Source organism: Stegodyphus dumicola, chromosome 3, assembly GCF_044657685.1.
Source record: "Stegodyphus dumicola isolate Sdum_Otavi_A_Nest chromosome 3, ASM4465768v1".
Taxonomy (NCBI): Eukaryota; Metazoa; Arthropoda; class Arachnida; order Araneae; family Eresidae; genus Stegodyphus; species Stegodyphus dumicola.
This window is the reverse complement of record NC_140770.1, coordinates 270687441-270703713: the sequence shown is the minus strand read 5'-3', so window position 1 is coordinate 270703713 and position 16273 is coordinate 270687441. Positions and strand designations below refer to the sequence as shown.

At 33.8% G+C, this 16273-nt stretch overlaps 1 protein-coding gene across 1 annotated transcript in view; it reads right to left on the bottom strand.

Annotated features, from left to right (window-relative positions):
- Positions 1–5045: 5045 nt before the first annotated feature.
- The window catches only part of LOC118191218 (neprilysin-2-like), a 52233-nt gene continuing 41005 nt past the window's right edge, over positions 5046–16273 (bottom strand). The window contains exons 10-12 of the mRNA XM_085814141.1: positions 12188–12283; positions 9625–9701; positions 5046–5369 (exon numbers count right to left, since the gene is read on the bottom strand). Coding sequence (XP_085670267.1) covers positions 5270–5369; positions 9625–9701; positions 12188–12283 — 273 coding nt within the window. The 3' untranslated portion in view covers positions 5046–5269. The remainder of the gene's footprint in view (positions 5370–9624; positions 9702–12187; positions 12284–16273) is intronic.

Genomic DNA, 16273 nt, shown 5'->3' with positions numbered 1-16273 from the left:
CCAATACGTGCACGATAGTGCAAGATAGTTTGTCAGCCACTGAAAAGCTCCTAAAGATTATTTCAGCTCAGAATTTACAGTCTCAAAATACAAGTCTTGAATTTATAGTTTTATTTTATGATATCCGTCAATTTTATTAGTATGCTAACAAAACAACGCATCTGGGAACCAGTTATTTATTACCATTAAAAGTATTTTGATAACAAAATGCATAAGCAGTGTTAAAATGTTAAAATTATCTTTTTGAGTTTACGTAAAATTAATTTTACTTACTTGCGGAGAGAAACAGTCGGCAAAAGATGTCTGTTACAACACCCATTTTAAACTTCTTGAATGTAGTTATTATGAACAGTTTGTAGGTTATAAAGTGTACTATGCACTGTTTCAAAAACGGAAAGCTATTGAGTGGATTGCGTTAGTATAAAAACAGCAGCTTTCGCTACGTGAACAATACGAAGCTTTTCATGTGGCGTCACTATAGCAGGAGTTATATCTGCTGAATATTATTTTTTCGTGCCATATGACATCAAAATCCGGCATTGTTCAACTTTATCCACATATGTTCTGAAGCTTACATGTGAAGAATTAAATATCGCAATTGCCAATCAATGACAATGTTTTACCAATTAGATAAATATGCATGTGGCGTACAGTTAAGCGTTAGATAAATATCAACCTTTCTTACGCTCCATTTATGGTATTTTTAACCCTAATCAGAATACTCTGTCTTAAACATCAGCTTTTGCCCTTCTAGAAATAGTATATCCTTATGTACAACTCACAATATGCAAATAGTTAAAGTAGCTGAAATTTTAAGATCGCTTGCTTACGGGTCTGCTTGGAGTTCTCACTGTGCTTAATGTGAATACTAGTCAATTTCTTTTAAGAATTTCCGCAAAGGTCTCTAGTCTAAGGCGATTTATCCTCTTCTCTTGTGCTAATAAATTTGTCTTAAGTATAAATATACGTTAAAGCTGCATTTAAGGTCACTGCGAATTATCGACAATAACTTACATTGACTATTACACAACATTATATTGGCTATTACACAACCCCTGAATAGCCGCTTAAATTCTTAGGCATTACTTTGGTTAAGCAGACTTAAAATAATTTATAATGCAACGTAATAGCTGATTCCTTGCGGAACACACCACTGTCCTAAAGAAAACGACAATTAACATCTGATTTCCCCATCGGCACCTGTAAATGATCTATATTAATGCGAATCATGTATATACGTAAATAATTTCAGTGAAATTATGTGCGAGATCGTAGTATTTTTGTAGTTGCATGGCGAAACCAAACAATACGAGACTTAAAAGAGAATTTCGAGAATATAAATGGCCGCGAAAACATAATGAGTTAAGACTTTTAGATTTACGGGCAGATAAAGGAAAAGTACCCTCTAAAGTGTTTGTCATAAATCTCAACGTTGAACAGTGGGGAAACGGGCGGTAAGTTTGGCTCAAAGCATATAGGGTAAAGGAAAAGCGTCTGTCAGTATTTCGCACGACAACGTCGAAGATATTTGGCGCGTCCCTGTGAAAGTATAAACAATGTTTATTAGAAATATTCACATACCAATATAAAAAAGGACAAAAGTCGTTTCTTTAGATTGGAGATTCTTAACCGGTAGTATGCGTACCACTGGTGGTAACGCAAGGCAAAAACAGGTGGGTACACAAGGAAAAAAATTACCCCACGATGTCAGGCCTCTCCAATGCTTTATTGCTTGCCTTGTGACGTATGGTCACCCCCTATTTTCCATTTTCGACCTCCTATTTATGCGCCAAACTTATCTACGTTATGTACTGTTAAGCAATAAATTTATTGAGCCGGAAACTTCGCGCTTCGGCGTGATATCGCGTCAATACTCGTCTAGAACGAATTAATACAAAGAAAAGTATCTTTAACTATAAATTTAAAAATTAAATACACCAACATCCCGTTTAATTTGTTTGTTGTTGTTGTTGAAGTATTTCGTTTCGTTGCATATTTGTCTCCAGTCAGTCGAATCATGAGCCATTCTCGGAATTTCAAGGTCTTTTATTTCCAACTGTGAAGCTTTTCGATGCAATAAATCAACGTTATGGAAATACATCTTGACTAAATACAAGCTTGTTTTTCTTTTTTATCCAAATAGAGATTTATTTTAGAATGTAAAATGTATTATAAAAAAATTTGCATTTTGTCCTTCTTAAAAACGTAGATTACCGAGCGTAGCTTCCTGGATCAGAACGCTTTCCCGCGGCAGTCAACCTCTAGGACAGGAGTCCCAACATTTTTGTCCCTAAGAGCACATTCTAAAATATCTGTTAGACGGCGGGAACCATTTACGTTTTCAAGATGAATTTATAGTTAAATAGACTTAGTTATACATGCAAATAAAAAAGGAGATCGGTCGCATTTCGCTTTGTGTTGGTATCTGTGTTGGACCCAAATTTTATTCTGTTAAAAATGGGAACCCTTGATCTAGGAGATAATAGGGAAGTAAATGCTATTTATTGATAGAATATTGTTTATTTAATTCCCATATCGAGTCATCCAACACGAAATTGAGAGTACAAAAAACGAAGCAGATCATTATTGTGTATGGTGGTGCCAACGGGCCGGCTGCATGGGTGTTTTAGTAGTTTTCCCCATGTGTAACGTGTATACGAGTCAGTTTCACTTAGAAAGTCCTCCAAGAAGGCATCCTTCCCCTTAGGCAGATAGCCCTCGAGGCTCTCATGAAAAATGGAAAATGCTCTCATGAAAGTTCTGATGTTTGCAAACTGCACGCCAACTAAACTAAGTCCTGTTTAGTGGCTAAATCAACTGAAACCTTCAGCAAATCGGGATAAACCACCTGATGCATCCCTCCCCTTAGGAAGATAGCCCTCGAGGCTTTGCCATAATTAAATAACCTAACTTAACCTAACCTAACCTTGTGTATGGTGAAAAATGTTGCCATGAAATTTCTGATGTTTGGCAAACCGCACGCCAACTAAACTAAGCCCTGTTTAGTGGCTAAATCAACTGAAACCTTCAGAAAATCGGGATGAGCCATCTGATGCATTTGTGGCAAAACTCTACTACTATTTTGACGGAATTTTCGAAAATTTTCTGATCTATTGTATTCATTATTATGTAATGAGCACAGACGAAGGAAAATGTTCTGTATGCAAACCTTCCAATCTAGAGTTGCAAATTTATGAAAATCACTGCTGATTCCTGTTTCCTTAACATTCGTAATTGTCGTTATTCGGCGTGTTATTTTTACTTTAAAATGGCACTTATATTCTTACGTTTTCTCAAAAAATAATCGATAACTTTTATAATACGAGTATCTTTGAGGTATCCATTACTTTCCACCTGTTAATAGTACGAAGTTTCGTGGCAAGGTTAGTGCATTTTTGTTTGTATAGGATTACATATTTAATTGCAGAAAAATGACTGCAATGTATGCCAAGAAATACAAATGCTTTCGTTAATTACAATATACTGAATTTATCATACGTAAAATTTAAGCATGATGTTGCCCGTTCTTATTAACAATTGGTAGTGTGCAGCACTAGCCCTTCCATGACTTTTCTATCACTGCTAAAAACTATGAAACATTTCTGTATTGTGTGGAGAAAAAAACTGCTGCGAAATTTTCATCTCAGAAAGTTTACGGGAACAATACATAAATTCGTTTCATTTATTATTCCTTACATCTTGGGATATGCATATCTATCATTGATGATAAATCTGGTGTAAAAGGATAATATAGCTTATTTGTAGATAATTTTTCCAATGTAATTTTCTAAGTTTAATGTCCACTGGTGAGAAAATGTAAATAGGCCATAGAAAACTTTTATTACTTTTATAACTCTTAACTTTTATATAAATATCAGCGGGTATTATTTCTTTATTTAAGCTCTTAGCATCATCTAATCCATGTGCAAAAGATGAACTAGTACGTATTCAATGAAAAATATTGTTTACTTTTTTTAGTCCAAAGGGATTTGAATCCCGAAGGACTATTAGTTTCGTTTTGGCATTTTGTGTCGGACTCATAAATGTCGGTTCACTTTTCAAACTGTTGCCACAAAATGTTAGAGTCCTGCATTATATTTGAAGAAATTAAATAATGAAAAATCTGCATAAATGTATGTATATTTCTCGTATTGTGATTAAACAACGGTACATAGAGTCATCGAATTTTGAATAACGTACCTCCAACGAATATGAGCATGTGGAAGACCAAATTTGAAATTTGAAATTTGTTTTAGGATCGATTTCCTATTTTTTAAAACTTTGACGAATTTTTGATTAACAAACTCAAGGATTTCAAAGCGAGCAATGGCAACGTTGTGCAGAAAAAACATTTTTATCTCCAGCGCGTGAGTCTCTGTATCGGAAATTCTAAAGATATGCTCGTTTTAAAACTATTTTGCGATATTGCTGTTGCACTGGATCTTATGGTTTAAGTGCGAGGAACATGATATTTAATAAAGAAAGGTAACACACAAAATGTTAAAAAACGCCCCTTTGGACGTAATTTAAAATCTGAAACATTTCACATTTTTTTTTTTTTTTTTTTTTTTTTTTTTTTTTTTTTTGCTAGTAGTCATTAATGTTACAGACTTTTGATGTATTATGTTCTCCATTCGCCAGAGTGTATATTTTTCCTCATTTATTTACTTTTGTTTTATTTTATATTCAAAGTAAACATATTGGATTTTAAATTCACCTTTGTTTCCAACTTTTTATTTCACTTAAACATGTTTTTCTTTTTAATAATTCGTTCTTTACTTTGAAAGTTTTAATGTTTTTAGGACAATTTATGTTATTAGACAAATTTTTATCCGATTTAATGTCGAACAGTAATTAAGAAAGGAAATTAGTTCCAAAATGATGTAAATCTTTCATTCCAACAGCTGTTTTAAGATAAATATAAGGAATGCAGACCTTGAACCTATTTTCATTTCGTTTTATTGAAGAAAAATATCCAACAAATAAAGGCAATTTTTAGAGGTGGTATAAATTTTTAGTCACAATGTGTTTTGTTACTATATGGCTCTGCGTTAAATGATAATTACTGTCTGATTAGATTTGAGTTAAAAAAATGCCAGAATTTATGGAAAAGGAAATCCAGTATGTTATTTAATTAAAAGAAACCAGATACAATTGTAGATCTGTGTACAACTCTTGTCTTGTCTTATAATAATAACAGCAAAGAGTGAATACAAATATCTAAGAAATTTATTTCTGAAATGTTGGTTGAAATGAATTGATGATATTCCTACCAAACTCGGCATTTGGTTTCTCGATTCATTTGTGAATATGTATTACACTGAAAGTCTTCTGCAAACTCTGGTAGATTAGACATGGGTCCTATTGCTCTGAAACAGAATACATATAATAAATTTTAAATTAATTTAAACATAGTTTAAATTTAACAATATAACATTTGGGTCAACATTTTTTTTAATTTTGTTTTGAAATAATTAATTAAAACTCGTACATTAAACATTAGAAACAATGGAAGAAAACCTGAAACAAATTTATAGAACCTGGAATATTCCCTTACGAAAGTATCATTTCAAGAAATAATGCTACAGTTTTAACACCCTCCAGAAAAGGACATTAAAGCATTTTTTATTTCATTTCGTGTTCTTATCCTATACAGCAATATAATTACATGTAGAATAGTTAGTCGCTTGTTTAAATTTTTGGTAGATGGCTTGCCACCGAAAGTCTTTGCAGTACACGCTGCACACACACTGCACACACATACAGAAAGGGACCATTCTATATCTACCATTCTATTGGGCCGCTTGACAAAATTTAACTTGCGTTTTTTATGTCTCGAAAGTTCGACTTATGATACGAATTAGATTTATATTCAACACTGTTATAACAGGTAAATCGGACTTTTTTCGAAATGACATACCGATGTTTTTACATATTTAGACTGTACGATTCAAATTACGCCTAAATATAAAATTGTGTAAAATTTGGTCAGAAACTTACCGAGAAATTTAAAATTTATCTTCGCGTACTTTTTCCCCCACTTTGCGTCAAGAATACTTCACTTGGAGAAATTAATAATTTATGGTAACCTATTTCCCTTTCCCTTTTTTCATTGTGCACGAGCAAAAAAAAGGGGCCATCGTTCGTTCTTATTAATGGTTTGAATTAAGTGCGTAAAATACAAATGGCGTTATTTTCGCTTTAAACAAATATGCCAAACTTCAAAACGCGCCAATATGTAAATTCACTTGCATCATTGGAAATTTTAAATAAAATACTCTAATTTGTTGCAGGTATGCCTAAAAATACATCTACTTTAAGGTGATGGTAAAAACTTTATATATGTTATAATTAAAAAATATTTTCGAAAAATTTGCAATCTTTGTTCAAAAATGCAAGTTTTAAAAATAAATCAGAAAATACGGGTGAATTTTACTTGAATTGAACCTTAAATTTTGTTTGTGAGAAAAGAGATATTAATAAATATATGCTAAATTTAATTACCGTATTTATGCGAATCTAATGCGCATCAATGGTATGAGGAATTTGTTGAATCTTATTTAGTACAACAATGGATTTGTATATAAACTATCAGTCAATGTTATGATAATTTTATTTAAATTTAGATACCATATTTTATACAACAAGTAGTAGAACATAGAATTAACCTATTAGTGTGCTATTGTAATGTGAAACAATCATTGTTAATTACCACTATCGTATATACGGTACCTGTCGTAAAATATGAACATGAAATAAATAGTAACATTTCTATCTAGCTAACAGTTTCTAAAATCAGTGATTAATAGTAAAGGTCTTTATTCACTAAAGTTTTCATCACGGGAACCCTCGCAGCTCCCTTCGTCAGAAGCTGATTCATTTCTTCTTTCCTCATCATCATCGTCGTCATCCTCGGCGTTCCAGAGCACGTCATCTTCACAGCCATTCAATGAATTTGACATGCAGCATTTCTCAAAAGATTTCACAATCATTGGTGCTTCGATGCTTTTCGAGGCAGCAGAAATCCAGTGTGCAACAATGTGCGGTGCAGCATGCTTAATTTTTCCTGTCGGGGGTCTATTCGCGGTTTGGCTCACAAAACCATTTTTCGTACTCCGCCTGAACGTACCCCTTAAAAGTTTTATTTATACTAACGTCCAGGGGTTGTAACACAGACGGCATCCCTCCAGGAATGATAAAAAGATCACTGCCTAGGGTGTGCATCTTCTTTTTTACGTCGTCGGTGAGATGACCACGAAATGCGTCCAGACAAAGCATTGATGGTGGATTGGAGAGCCCACCGGGACGGCGTTCCCGTACATTTCGGAGCCAATCAATCGTCATCCACCCCTTCTCTTGGTTTCGAATCAGAACATCATCTGGGAACAGCTTTTCATTCTTAGGGGTTTTAGGGCATGTTTTCCGTTTGAAGATTAAGAAAGGGAGACGTTTGCACCCGTCTGCTGTTATTGCCAGCATTATTACGCGTTGTTTTTCACATCCCGAAGTTTTGATGATAACTTCCTTAGTCCCCTTCTCCGTAACAGTGTAGTTAGGAGGCATATCAAACCAAATTAGCGTCTCGTCAGCGTTGCCAATTTGCCCCATTGAAAAATTCTTTTCCTTCCAAGTGTGATGACATACCGCTGAAATGTTAGTAGTTTTCTCTCAAAATCTGCAGGAAGCTTTTGGCATATTGTTGTACGGCGTCTTAGAGATAAGGGCATTCGCTTCATAAACCGATCCACCCATCCACGGCTAGCCTTAAACTCTTTTTTTCGGTATTCCAAGAACTTCAGCCTCCTCTTTTGCTTTATATCTTATGGTGTCACTAGTCACAAGTTGTCCATTTGTCCTCCTTTCACGTACAAATTCCAAAACGTTTTCTTCAATTTTAGGGTGTCTTCCTTTGCGAGGGCCAGCGAATTTCTTTCTACTAGCTTTAGTTGCAAACAGTGCCAATTTCTGTTGCTGCCACAAGCGAACATTGCTTTCAGCTACGTTGAACTCTCTCCCTGCCTTTCTATTGCCCGCGTACGATGATCGGGACAGAAGTGAATATTACGTGGAATATTTGATACGCAATTACAGTTTGATGCAATAATTGTGGTAGACGCAAGTATTACAAGATGTTTATTTATACAAAACTCCAAAATACAAAATTAATTATCTGTAACGATATGATATATTTCATAGCATTTCTGGTACATGTAACGGAACATTACACTTTTTACACTCGTGTTCTATGTGGATTTTCTCGTACTTGATCTGCATACTGATTCGTTTCGGTTAAATATTGTTCCAAAATATGTCATCAAATATTAGATTAAATATACCAAATTCACCTCCACTTCCTCCTAATTAATATAAGGCTTCCTTTCTTATGCCAGGAGTCATCGTATAGTCCCAGATTTTCGGACTATTTCTTATTTCTTTCCAAAGCCAGGACTCTGGTAGTTGATCGTCATCGGATGTATCATCAATAATTATTCGCCTATACTTTCTTCGAAAATTACAAAATTCGTCATGTTTAGGATTGCCCGAATTAGCGTGTTACACAAGTCGTGCAAATGTCCCGAACGCTGCGCGAGCTTGTATACAATTTCGGCCCAACATCTTCGAATCTAAATCGTAAGTTAAGGGGTTAATTATCTAATCAAGGGCTCGATATTATCAATTAACTCCAACTTTCGCTGTATGCTGAGATTAGCATGAAAAGTTCATATTGTTTTCCGATTGTCAGAACTTCGTGTCCCATAGAGGGGTGCTTCAAGTAGCATAAGCGCGATATAGTATGTCTAGGAGGACAGGATAGAAGATGGCGAAGGAGAGAAAACTGCTAGCTTAGTCAAGGTACACCAGCGGAAGTTGGAGTTAGTTGATAATATTCAGCCTTTGATTAGATAATTAACTTGTTGCAATCGTTTGGGAGATTGAGAACTTGCGAGCCAGAGATGTGCATCTGAGTGTTTGCCATCAAAGTATGAGCTCGAATTAACACTCGAAAGCCACGTGTTTGGTTTTAACCGTTTTGTGCACTCTTTGTGAGTTTTTTACTAAACTGATTGAGCAACTATTGGTCTCGTTCATTCGCTCTCCCAACACTGTTGTAATTTCAGATTGGAATTCTAATATTCCTCTTTTCTGCATCTCAGAGTGGAATGCGCTCCTATGTTCTATGGTAATTATTGCTCCTCTGGATGAGTATTATCCTCCCTCTTAATTTGTAAAAACAATTTAGAATAACCTTGTGACTGAATTCGTTTCGAAGAAGAAATTTATCAATTATTACTTAATTTGTGAATATATAATTGAGTGCAACTAAGATAAACGTGCGATAAATACGTAGGTCCTTACTTAATCTGAAACAGATTTTAATAAGGCAAAAACTATTTTTGCAGTATGGCGTATTGACAGGCTGTTCGCAAAGGAGTCGTTACTTAAATACAATATTGAAATTTATAATGATATTATCTTAACTTCCTTAAATAGGGAATAACCAATATTTTAAACGCATTTCCAACAGAAAAAATTTTAACGTCGCATTTTATGGCCCATGCGCCTTTTTATTATTAGCGTGCCCACTTGAATGTAAAAAAACAAACGAATTCATATTTCACTTACCTAAACTTACGTAGTGTATGCGAGTCAGAGAGAATGCTTAACTTTTGAAGTTCTGGGGTCATTTTATTGCACATTACCTGAAAAATTTGAATTTAACACTTCGACAAAAATTCATTTTCACCCTAGTAAATAGACAGTACAAAGATAAAAAATAAGTATAGAGAGCAAGTACCGTGGCCATTAAAACAATAGGAATTAAGGCTATCAGAAAGGTAATCACAAAAACCACCTCATGAGTCAAAAACCATACTTTTAATATTTTTCGAACACACGCTGAATGATTTTATTTCATACTGGAACTCATAATTATACAATGTGAGATTAAATTGATGCATTCTATTCTTCCCCCCGGAAGGTCGTATGATGTAAAATTCAAATATGAATATGATGTATTCCATTTGTAAAATTTATATAATTTTAAAAATTACTTTTTGTTTAATTCTATTGTTGATTTTCCCCGTTAAATCCTATGTGATATATCTGACCTCGAATCTAAAATTTCTGAAGAACACAAAACCTTGTCTTAAACTTAAAGGTTTATTCAACTGGAACTTCAAAAAATGATGAAAAATTTAACATCATAAACGAAAATTTAATATCTTAGGTAGAAACATTCAAAATGCTTTAAAGTGTCAGCTATTCCGGCCCGGTGAAGAACACTTTCTTTAAAAGGACAAAATCCATCTGGCCCTTTCGGCATACATCTCCATTTTAGTTTCGCTGGATTCAGACTTCAGCTCCTACGTGTTTTGAACTTAAACGGCCGGACTGGAACTGGAACAGGACCGGAACAGGACTGGAACCGGAACAAGACGGGAACCGTAACAGGACGGGAACCGGAACAAGACTGGAACCGGAACCTATCATCCCCTGGCTTTTTCCACGGGCAGGTCTACTCTGGCTCGAACTGAAAATGAACTGCGCCGCTACCAAGGAAAGCACCTCCTTTTATTGACGGCGGTTGCCGTTACTACAGACGATTATGCAAAATATTTAACATCATCCTTTTGTTTATATTTTTCACATGAACCTCTCCAGAATAAGGCGGTGTTTAACCCAAACAAAAGTATAAATTACGATAGATAAACCATCTATGACAGTGCATCTGACAGTGCACTCAGTTACGCCCTAAGGTATTTTCTCCCTCCTTTCTGCATGCCTTCGTGGTGTAAAGGTAGCACACTCGGCGCGTGTTTGAGAGGTCCAAGTTCAAGTCCCGGTGAGGGCATTGCTTATTTTTCACTTCTCTCCTGCTTCATAAAATGACCTAACGACTCTACAGTTTTTCTCCTGAAATACCCACCAGTAATCAATTTGATTCTTGTTAGAAATTTCTGATAGAAGTAGCGAATAATTCGCAGGAGGATTTTGAGCATAAAATTTAAGTTTCAGTAAAACAGTAAAATTAAAAAAATTAATAATGAAATTTCTCACACTTGCAGACCAAAATATACAAGATAATAAGTGAAGAAGCTTTCTAAAGAAGAATTTTTCCATAGAAGCTTTGTCGCATGATGAATAATGAGACTATAATGGTTGACTTTCATAAACACATTTGAGCCAATCCAGGCCGTCGAAAATAGTCTGCTTGGTTACTAAAATATACCTAATTTAACATGTTTTACACATCAGACTGAATATTTCTTAGATGGAAAAAAATAAAAATTTTTACTGCATTTTTTAACTGATTACTACTGCTGTTTTTAAATAAATACATTACTTAAATAAAATAGAAATTGTAGTTACTATTATAGAAATATTTAGGCTGATTTCGACTGTATTCGTGATGTTGGATTTTTACGCTTCGTCCTTTCATTAAAAATACCGAAACCTAAAATCTAAAACTACATTTTAAATAAATTTTTACTAGACGATACGTTTTTTGCAATGCTATCAAACAGTAAAGGTATATCCCCACCATATAAAGTATATAAGGTATTTTCTCCCTGCTTCCAGCATGCCTTCGCGCTGTAACAGTAGCACACTCGGCGCGTATTCAAGAGGTCCAGGTTCGAGTCCCGGCGACGGCATTACACATTTTTTCACATCTCCTGATTCAAAATAACCTTATGACTCCACAACCTTTAATCATTTATTTCAGCTTCGTTACTCAATATGTGGTACAAAAATGAATTGCAATTAACTGGAAATTCTATAACTGAAAATTTCTTTAACCCGAACACAAACTGAAGCCCCATATTTCTTAGGGAAAATTCAACGTTAGTGAAATCATATAAATTCAATCTTTTTGTGAAAAACTCATCTCCATCTTGCAGCAGACGAACGCTTTTTAAAGATAACATCTGCTGCAAATTAAATTTAAAATTATATCTAACTTGCATAGGTATTTCATACATTGAAGCAATTGGCCATTAAGGCTCATTTTGGGATATTTGCAATTTCTGAAGTTTAGATTTGAGCGACCGTTTATCACTTAATATATTTATGGACTTTTACGCATGCTCCGAAACTGTTTCAACCAACGTTTGACCCACTGATTCTCACAAAAGCTATTCTCTGTTATGAAATCTTTAGGTACTGACACGAAACATAGAACACTTACCTGTGCTGCACTTATCCAGAACAACTGACTAGTAGTATAGTTGAGTCCAGGCAGCATTCGTTCAGATCCTAGTTCAATTGTCGCTCTTTTATAGCTCTGTTTGATAAATATCAAGAAGAAACAACGTCAACAAAACTATCTTTAAAACAAAAAATTAAAGCCTGAAAGTTTTCAGATTTTATATCGGGTTTTAACGAAAGTTTGCCACTATCCCTGATAAAAATGCCCATAAAAGTTTTACGGGGAATTGGCCTACGGGTAGGCCAAATCCGAGTAAAAATCCACAGACATAAACCCATACAACTGTACGGGTACCCGTAAGCCAAAATTACCCGTAAAAACCCATAGAAAGAAAACTGCACAGCTGTATGGGTACCCGTAGGCCAAATACGCGTAAGAAACCTGTAAACAGAAACCCGTACGACTGTATGGATACGAGTAGGCCAAATCTCTGTATAACTGTAAACAAAATCCCAGTAAAAACACATAGCCAGAAATCAGAACTTTATGCATATCCATTGGCCAAATCTCCATTAAAAAATGGACATTCCGTAGGTCTATGCATCGTAAAAACCAGTAGACAAAAGCACGTACACCTATACACGGACCTATAGGTCAAATCCTGTAAAAACCACTACACAAAAATCCACAGACCAATAAAGGTACCTTTTGGAAAAATTGCTACACAAAACAGTACACAAAAACCCATAAAGAAAAACAATAGTATTATATAGTGGGATAATAACAATAGTATTAATAGTACCATAGTGGAGTCTCCATACATAGAATGTGTATCCATATACAGAATCCGTATAAAAATCAATACACAAAAATAGAACTGTAGATCAAATTTCCATAAAATCATAAACCAGCAAAAGTACAGAACTAATAGATGAAATGTACAGAACTAAATAGCGGATAAAGCATGTACAGTAATTTTAAATAAAGTTTTTAAAATATCTAGAAGCCTAAAGGCCCCTATCCTTCTCAATGCACGTCAATATCTATAAACATATTACAAAATATTTGTATAAATTCTCTTTACAAAATTTTAAACTTCCTTTATATAATTTTGAAAATAAAATGAATAGAAAGGTAATAATCAAAGTCATGATTCACAACCATCGAATGATATATGTACATATATATATATATGTAAAAAAATAAAGAATATGCAAAAGATTAAATTAGCAGCGTAAAATTAATTTTCCTTCTCTATTCTAAAAACAGTAATCTCTCTGCACTGCATCATTTCGAGATTAATTCATGTCATATGACTCTAACATAATTTGATGTTGTAAAAGGAACTAAAACAGCCAAAGGTAATTTTACAGCAGTATTAATTATAAAAAAAATGCATCGAGAACCAAAATTAACTCGGTCCGAATTAAGATTTCACCCTTAACATGATGCGTTTGCTTTCTACGCTTTCGCCTAGCTGGACTGCAGTCTGCCTGCTCCTTGTTTCTTACTACACATTTATCAAAAATGTAAATTTTTGGAATAGGCATAATGTGCCAACTTGTTTGTGGCTGGAACATATTTGCTGAAAGAAAAGTTGAATTAAAACTACATCGACTACCAAATTTCTTATTCATTGTGGATTGGCGTTTCAAAATCTCTAAGCCATCAAAATTCTTGCTGTTCATTACGGATTCAGCTGCTTGTATTCGACTACAGAATCTATTACATATATATATAATATCATTTCATTTGATGGTTGCGAATCATTACTTTGACTGTATATATATTATTGATTTCATTATAAATATATACATATAGTACTGTATCTCGCTGCATATATTTGTATTTCAGTTCTTTAATTGGGAGATTAAACAATGGTATTTAATCACATCAGCTTGTTTAACAATTTGATACCTAATGAGAGATGTATTGCCAAGGGATGGTACTTTCTAGCATCTGATTAAATTTTAAGTTACCTACAATGCACTAAACCAAATTTAAAAACAAAACTAGGAGAAACCCTAATTTTCAGGAAGAGAAACACTATAACCAGCAAGCAAAAAGAATAAGGGACTTACAAATTAGAAACTTAATATAGAGTTCAAATTTAGCATACTTGTTACCCCTTAAAGCTCGCTTACCACTGATAATAACACCCTACTGCTTATTATGACACGCTGCGTGGAAGAAAGGATGAATCCTAGAATATAATGTAGTGAAGAAATAATAATATACAAACACTATGTCAACCCCCTATTACAATACTTTGAATGTTACCTGTATCTCTTAGAAGATAAATAAAGCATGAAGATAAAATATAATAAACTTAATAATACTCAAAATACAATAAATTATATTGTAGCAAAACGAACTTAAAAAAATTTACAAGTCTCAACAAATACCAATTCTCAATGCACAGTTCGAGAATTAAGGAAATATCTCATAGCGTATAATATTTTATTCCGTATCTCACTGTTAGTGCTATATAATCTTCCACAGATTGTATATAAATAAAATCTATAACATAATGGGTATTTATACTACATGTAGTTCTTGATGTAAAAAAGATTAACTTTCGTACTGTAAAAATTCCATCTATGTGAATAAGTATGAATATACTCATATACACATAATTATACGTATATATTTATTAAATAACTAATATAATGAAACTAAAAAAAACTAAAAAAAAATCCCAGAATTGTACAAAAATGACATTGCGCACTCCTTTGACTTTATCCATGTACACATCGACCTATTTTTCACTTAAAAAGTCAAAAGAAATTGACAAAAATCCATTGTTATTGTTACTCTTGTAAAGAGCGTCAAACAAACGCCAAATAAATAAGTGGGCGATTTTGCACTTTACCCGAAAAAATATATATAAATACCATTTACCTATCTATATTAATAATTTATTATTACAGAAGACTTTTCATATATCATCCCAAAGGAACATAAATTTAATTAAAGCGATGCATTATTGGAATAAATTTACAGTAATATTTATACAAACAAATAATTTTAGTGCAGAAAATTGTAACTACCATTTTCACAGTATAACTAATGAAAGAAAATAATGTTTAAACATTACTCTAACTATCAAAATCGTAACAACAACCTTGTATTTAGCGTAAGTATAATGAAACACTCAATCGATTTCGAGGGCAGCTAAAGGTCCCTCCTCATCAGGAGAAAGAAATACCTAGAAAGAAGAAAATAAAGAAGAAGGAGTCTCAGAAACACGTGGTCCTTATCAGCACTGCACGTGGTTATAACTGGATTTTTAATCAGAGTTGCACTGGCCGCCTACTTTTACTGAGCAGAGGCTATCTGATCAAGCATAAAGGACAAGAAAAATTAGTGAAGTTAAAATAGGGAGCGAGGGGCAAATGCACCTTCACGCTCTGAACTTCAAATAAAATGACCTTTAGCTGCCCTCGAAATCGATTGAGTGTTTCATTATACTTACGCTAATTACAAGGTTGTTGCTACGATTTTGATTGTCACATTAGCGTGTTTCTCTTCTAGTCTACTCTAACTATATTTGAAAGCAATGCTAAAACAGTGCCCTTTCAAGACTCAGGTGAGGAGACAGGAGACCACTGGGTGAGCAGCTGTGCCGCCATGAAGACTTTCAGCTTTATTGCTCACTCAGTGGGACCACGTTTATTTAAAATTTTATTACAATAATATTACAATAATATATTTTATATTACAATAATTCATAAATAGTTCACTGTTCATTATAGTGCGCAGTTCATAAGTCTGTTAAAGTTTATTTATCTGTTGAAGTTAATAATTAGTCTGAAGTAAGTTCTGATAAAGCTCTGAGAAATTTTATAGTTAGTGTGAAGTAAGTTTCATATTTGTTGATTGAAGTTGGGCTGTCTTGAAGTGATGCTAATTATGCCGAAAAAATGCTGATGTGGAATTGTGATGCCTTAATTTATGCTGCCTTTAGATTACATGTGGTTTCACTTAATGTTATTTTTTTCAAATAAATAATTCACTTTTTATACCCCCCCCAAAAAAAGACTAGTACATTTAATATTACATAAATCTATTTCTATTTCAAAAGCAATTTATGAAAAACACATTCGAAATTTTCTTCACCAAACT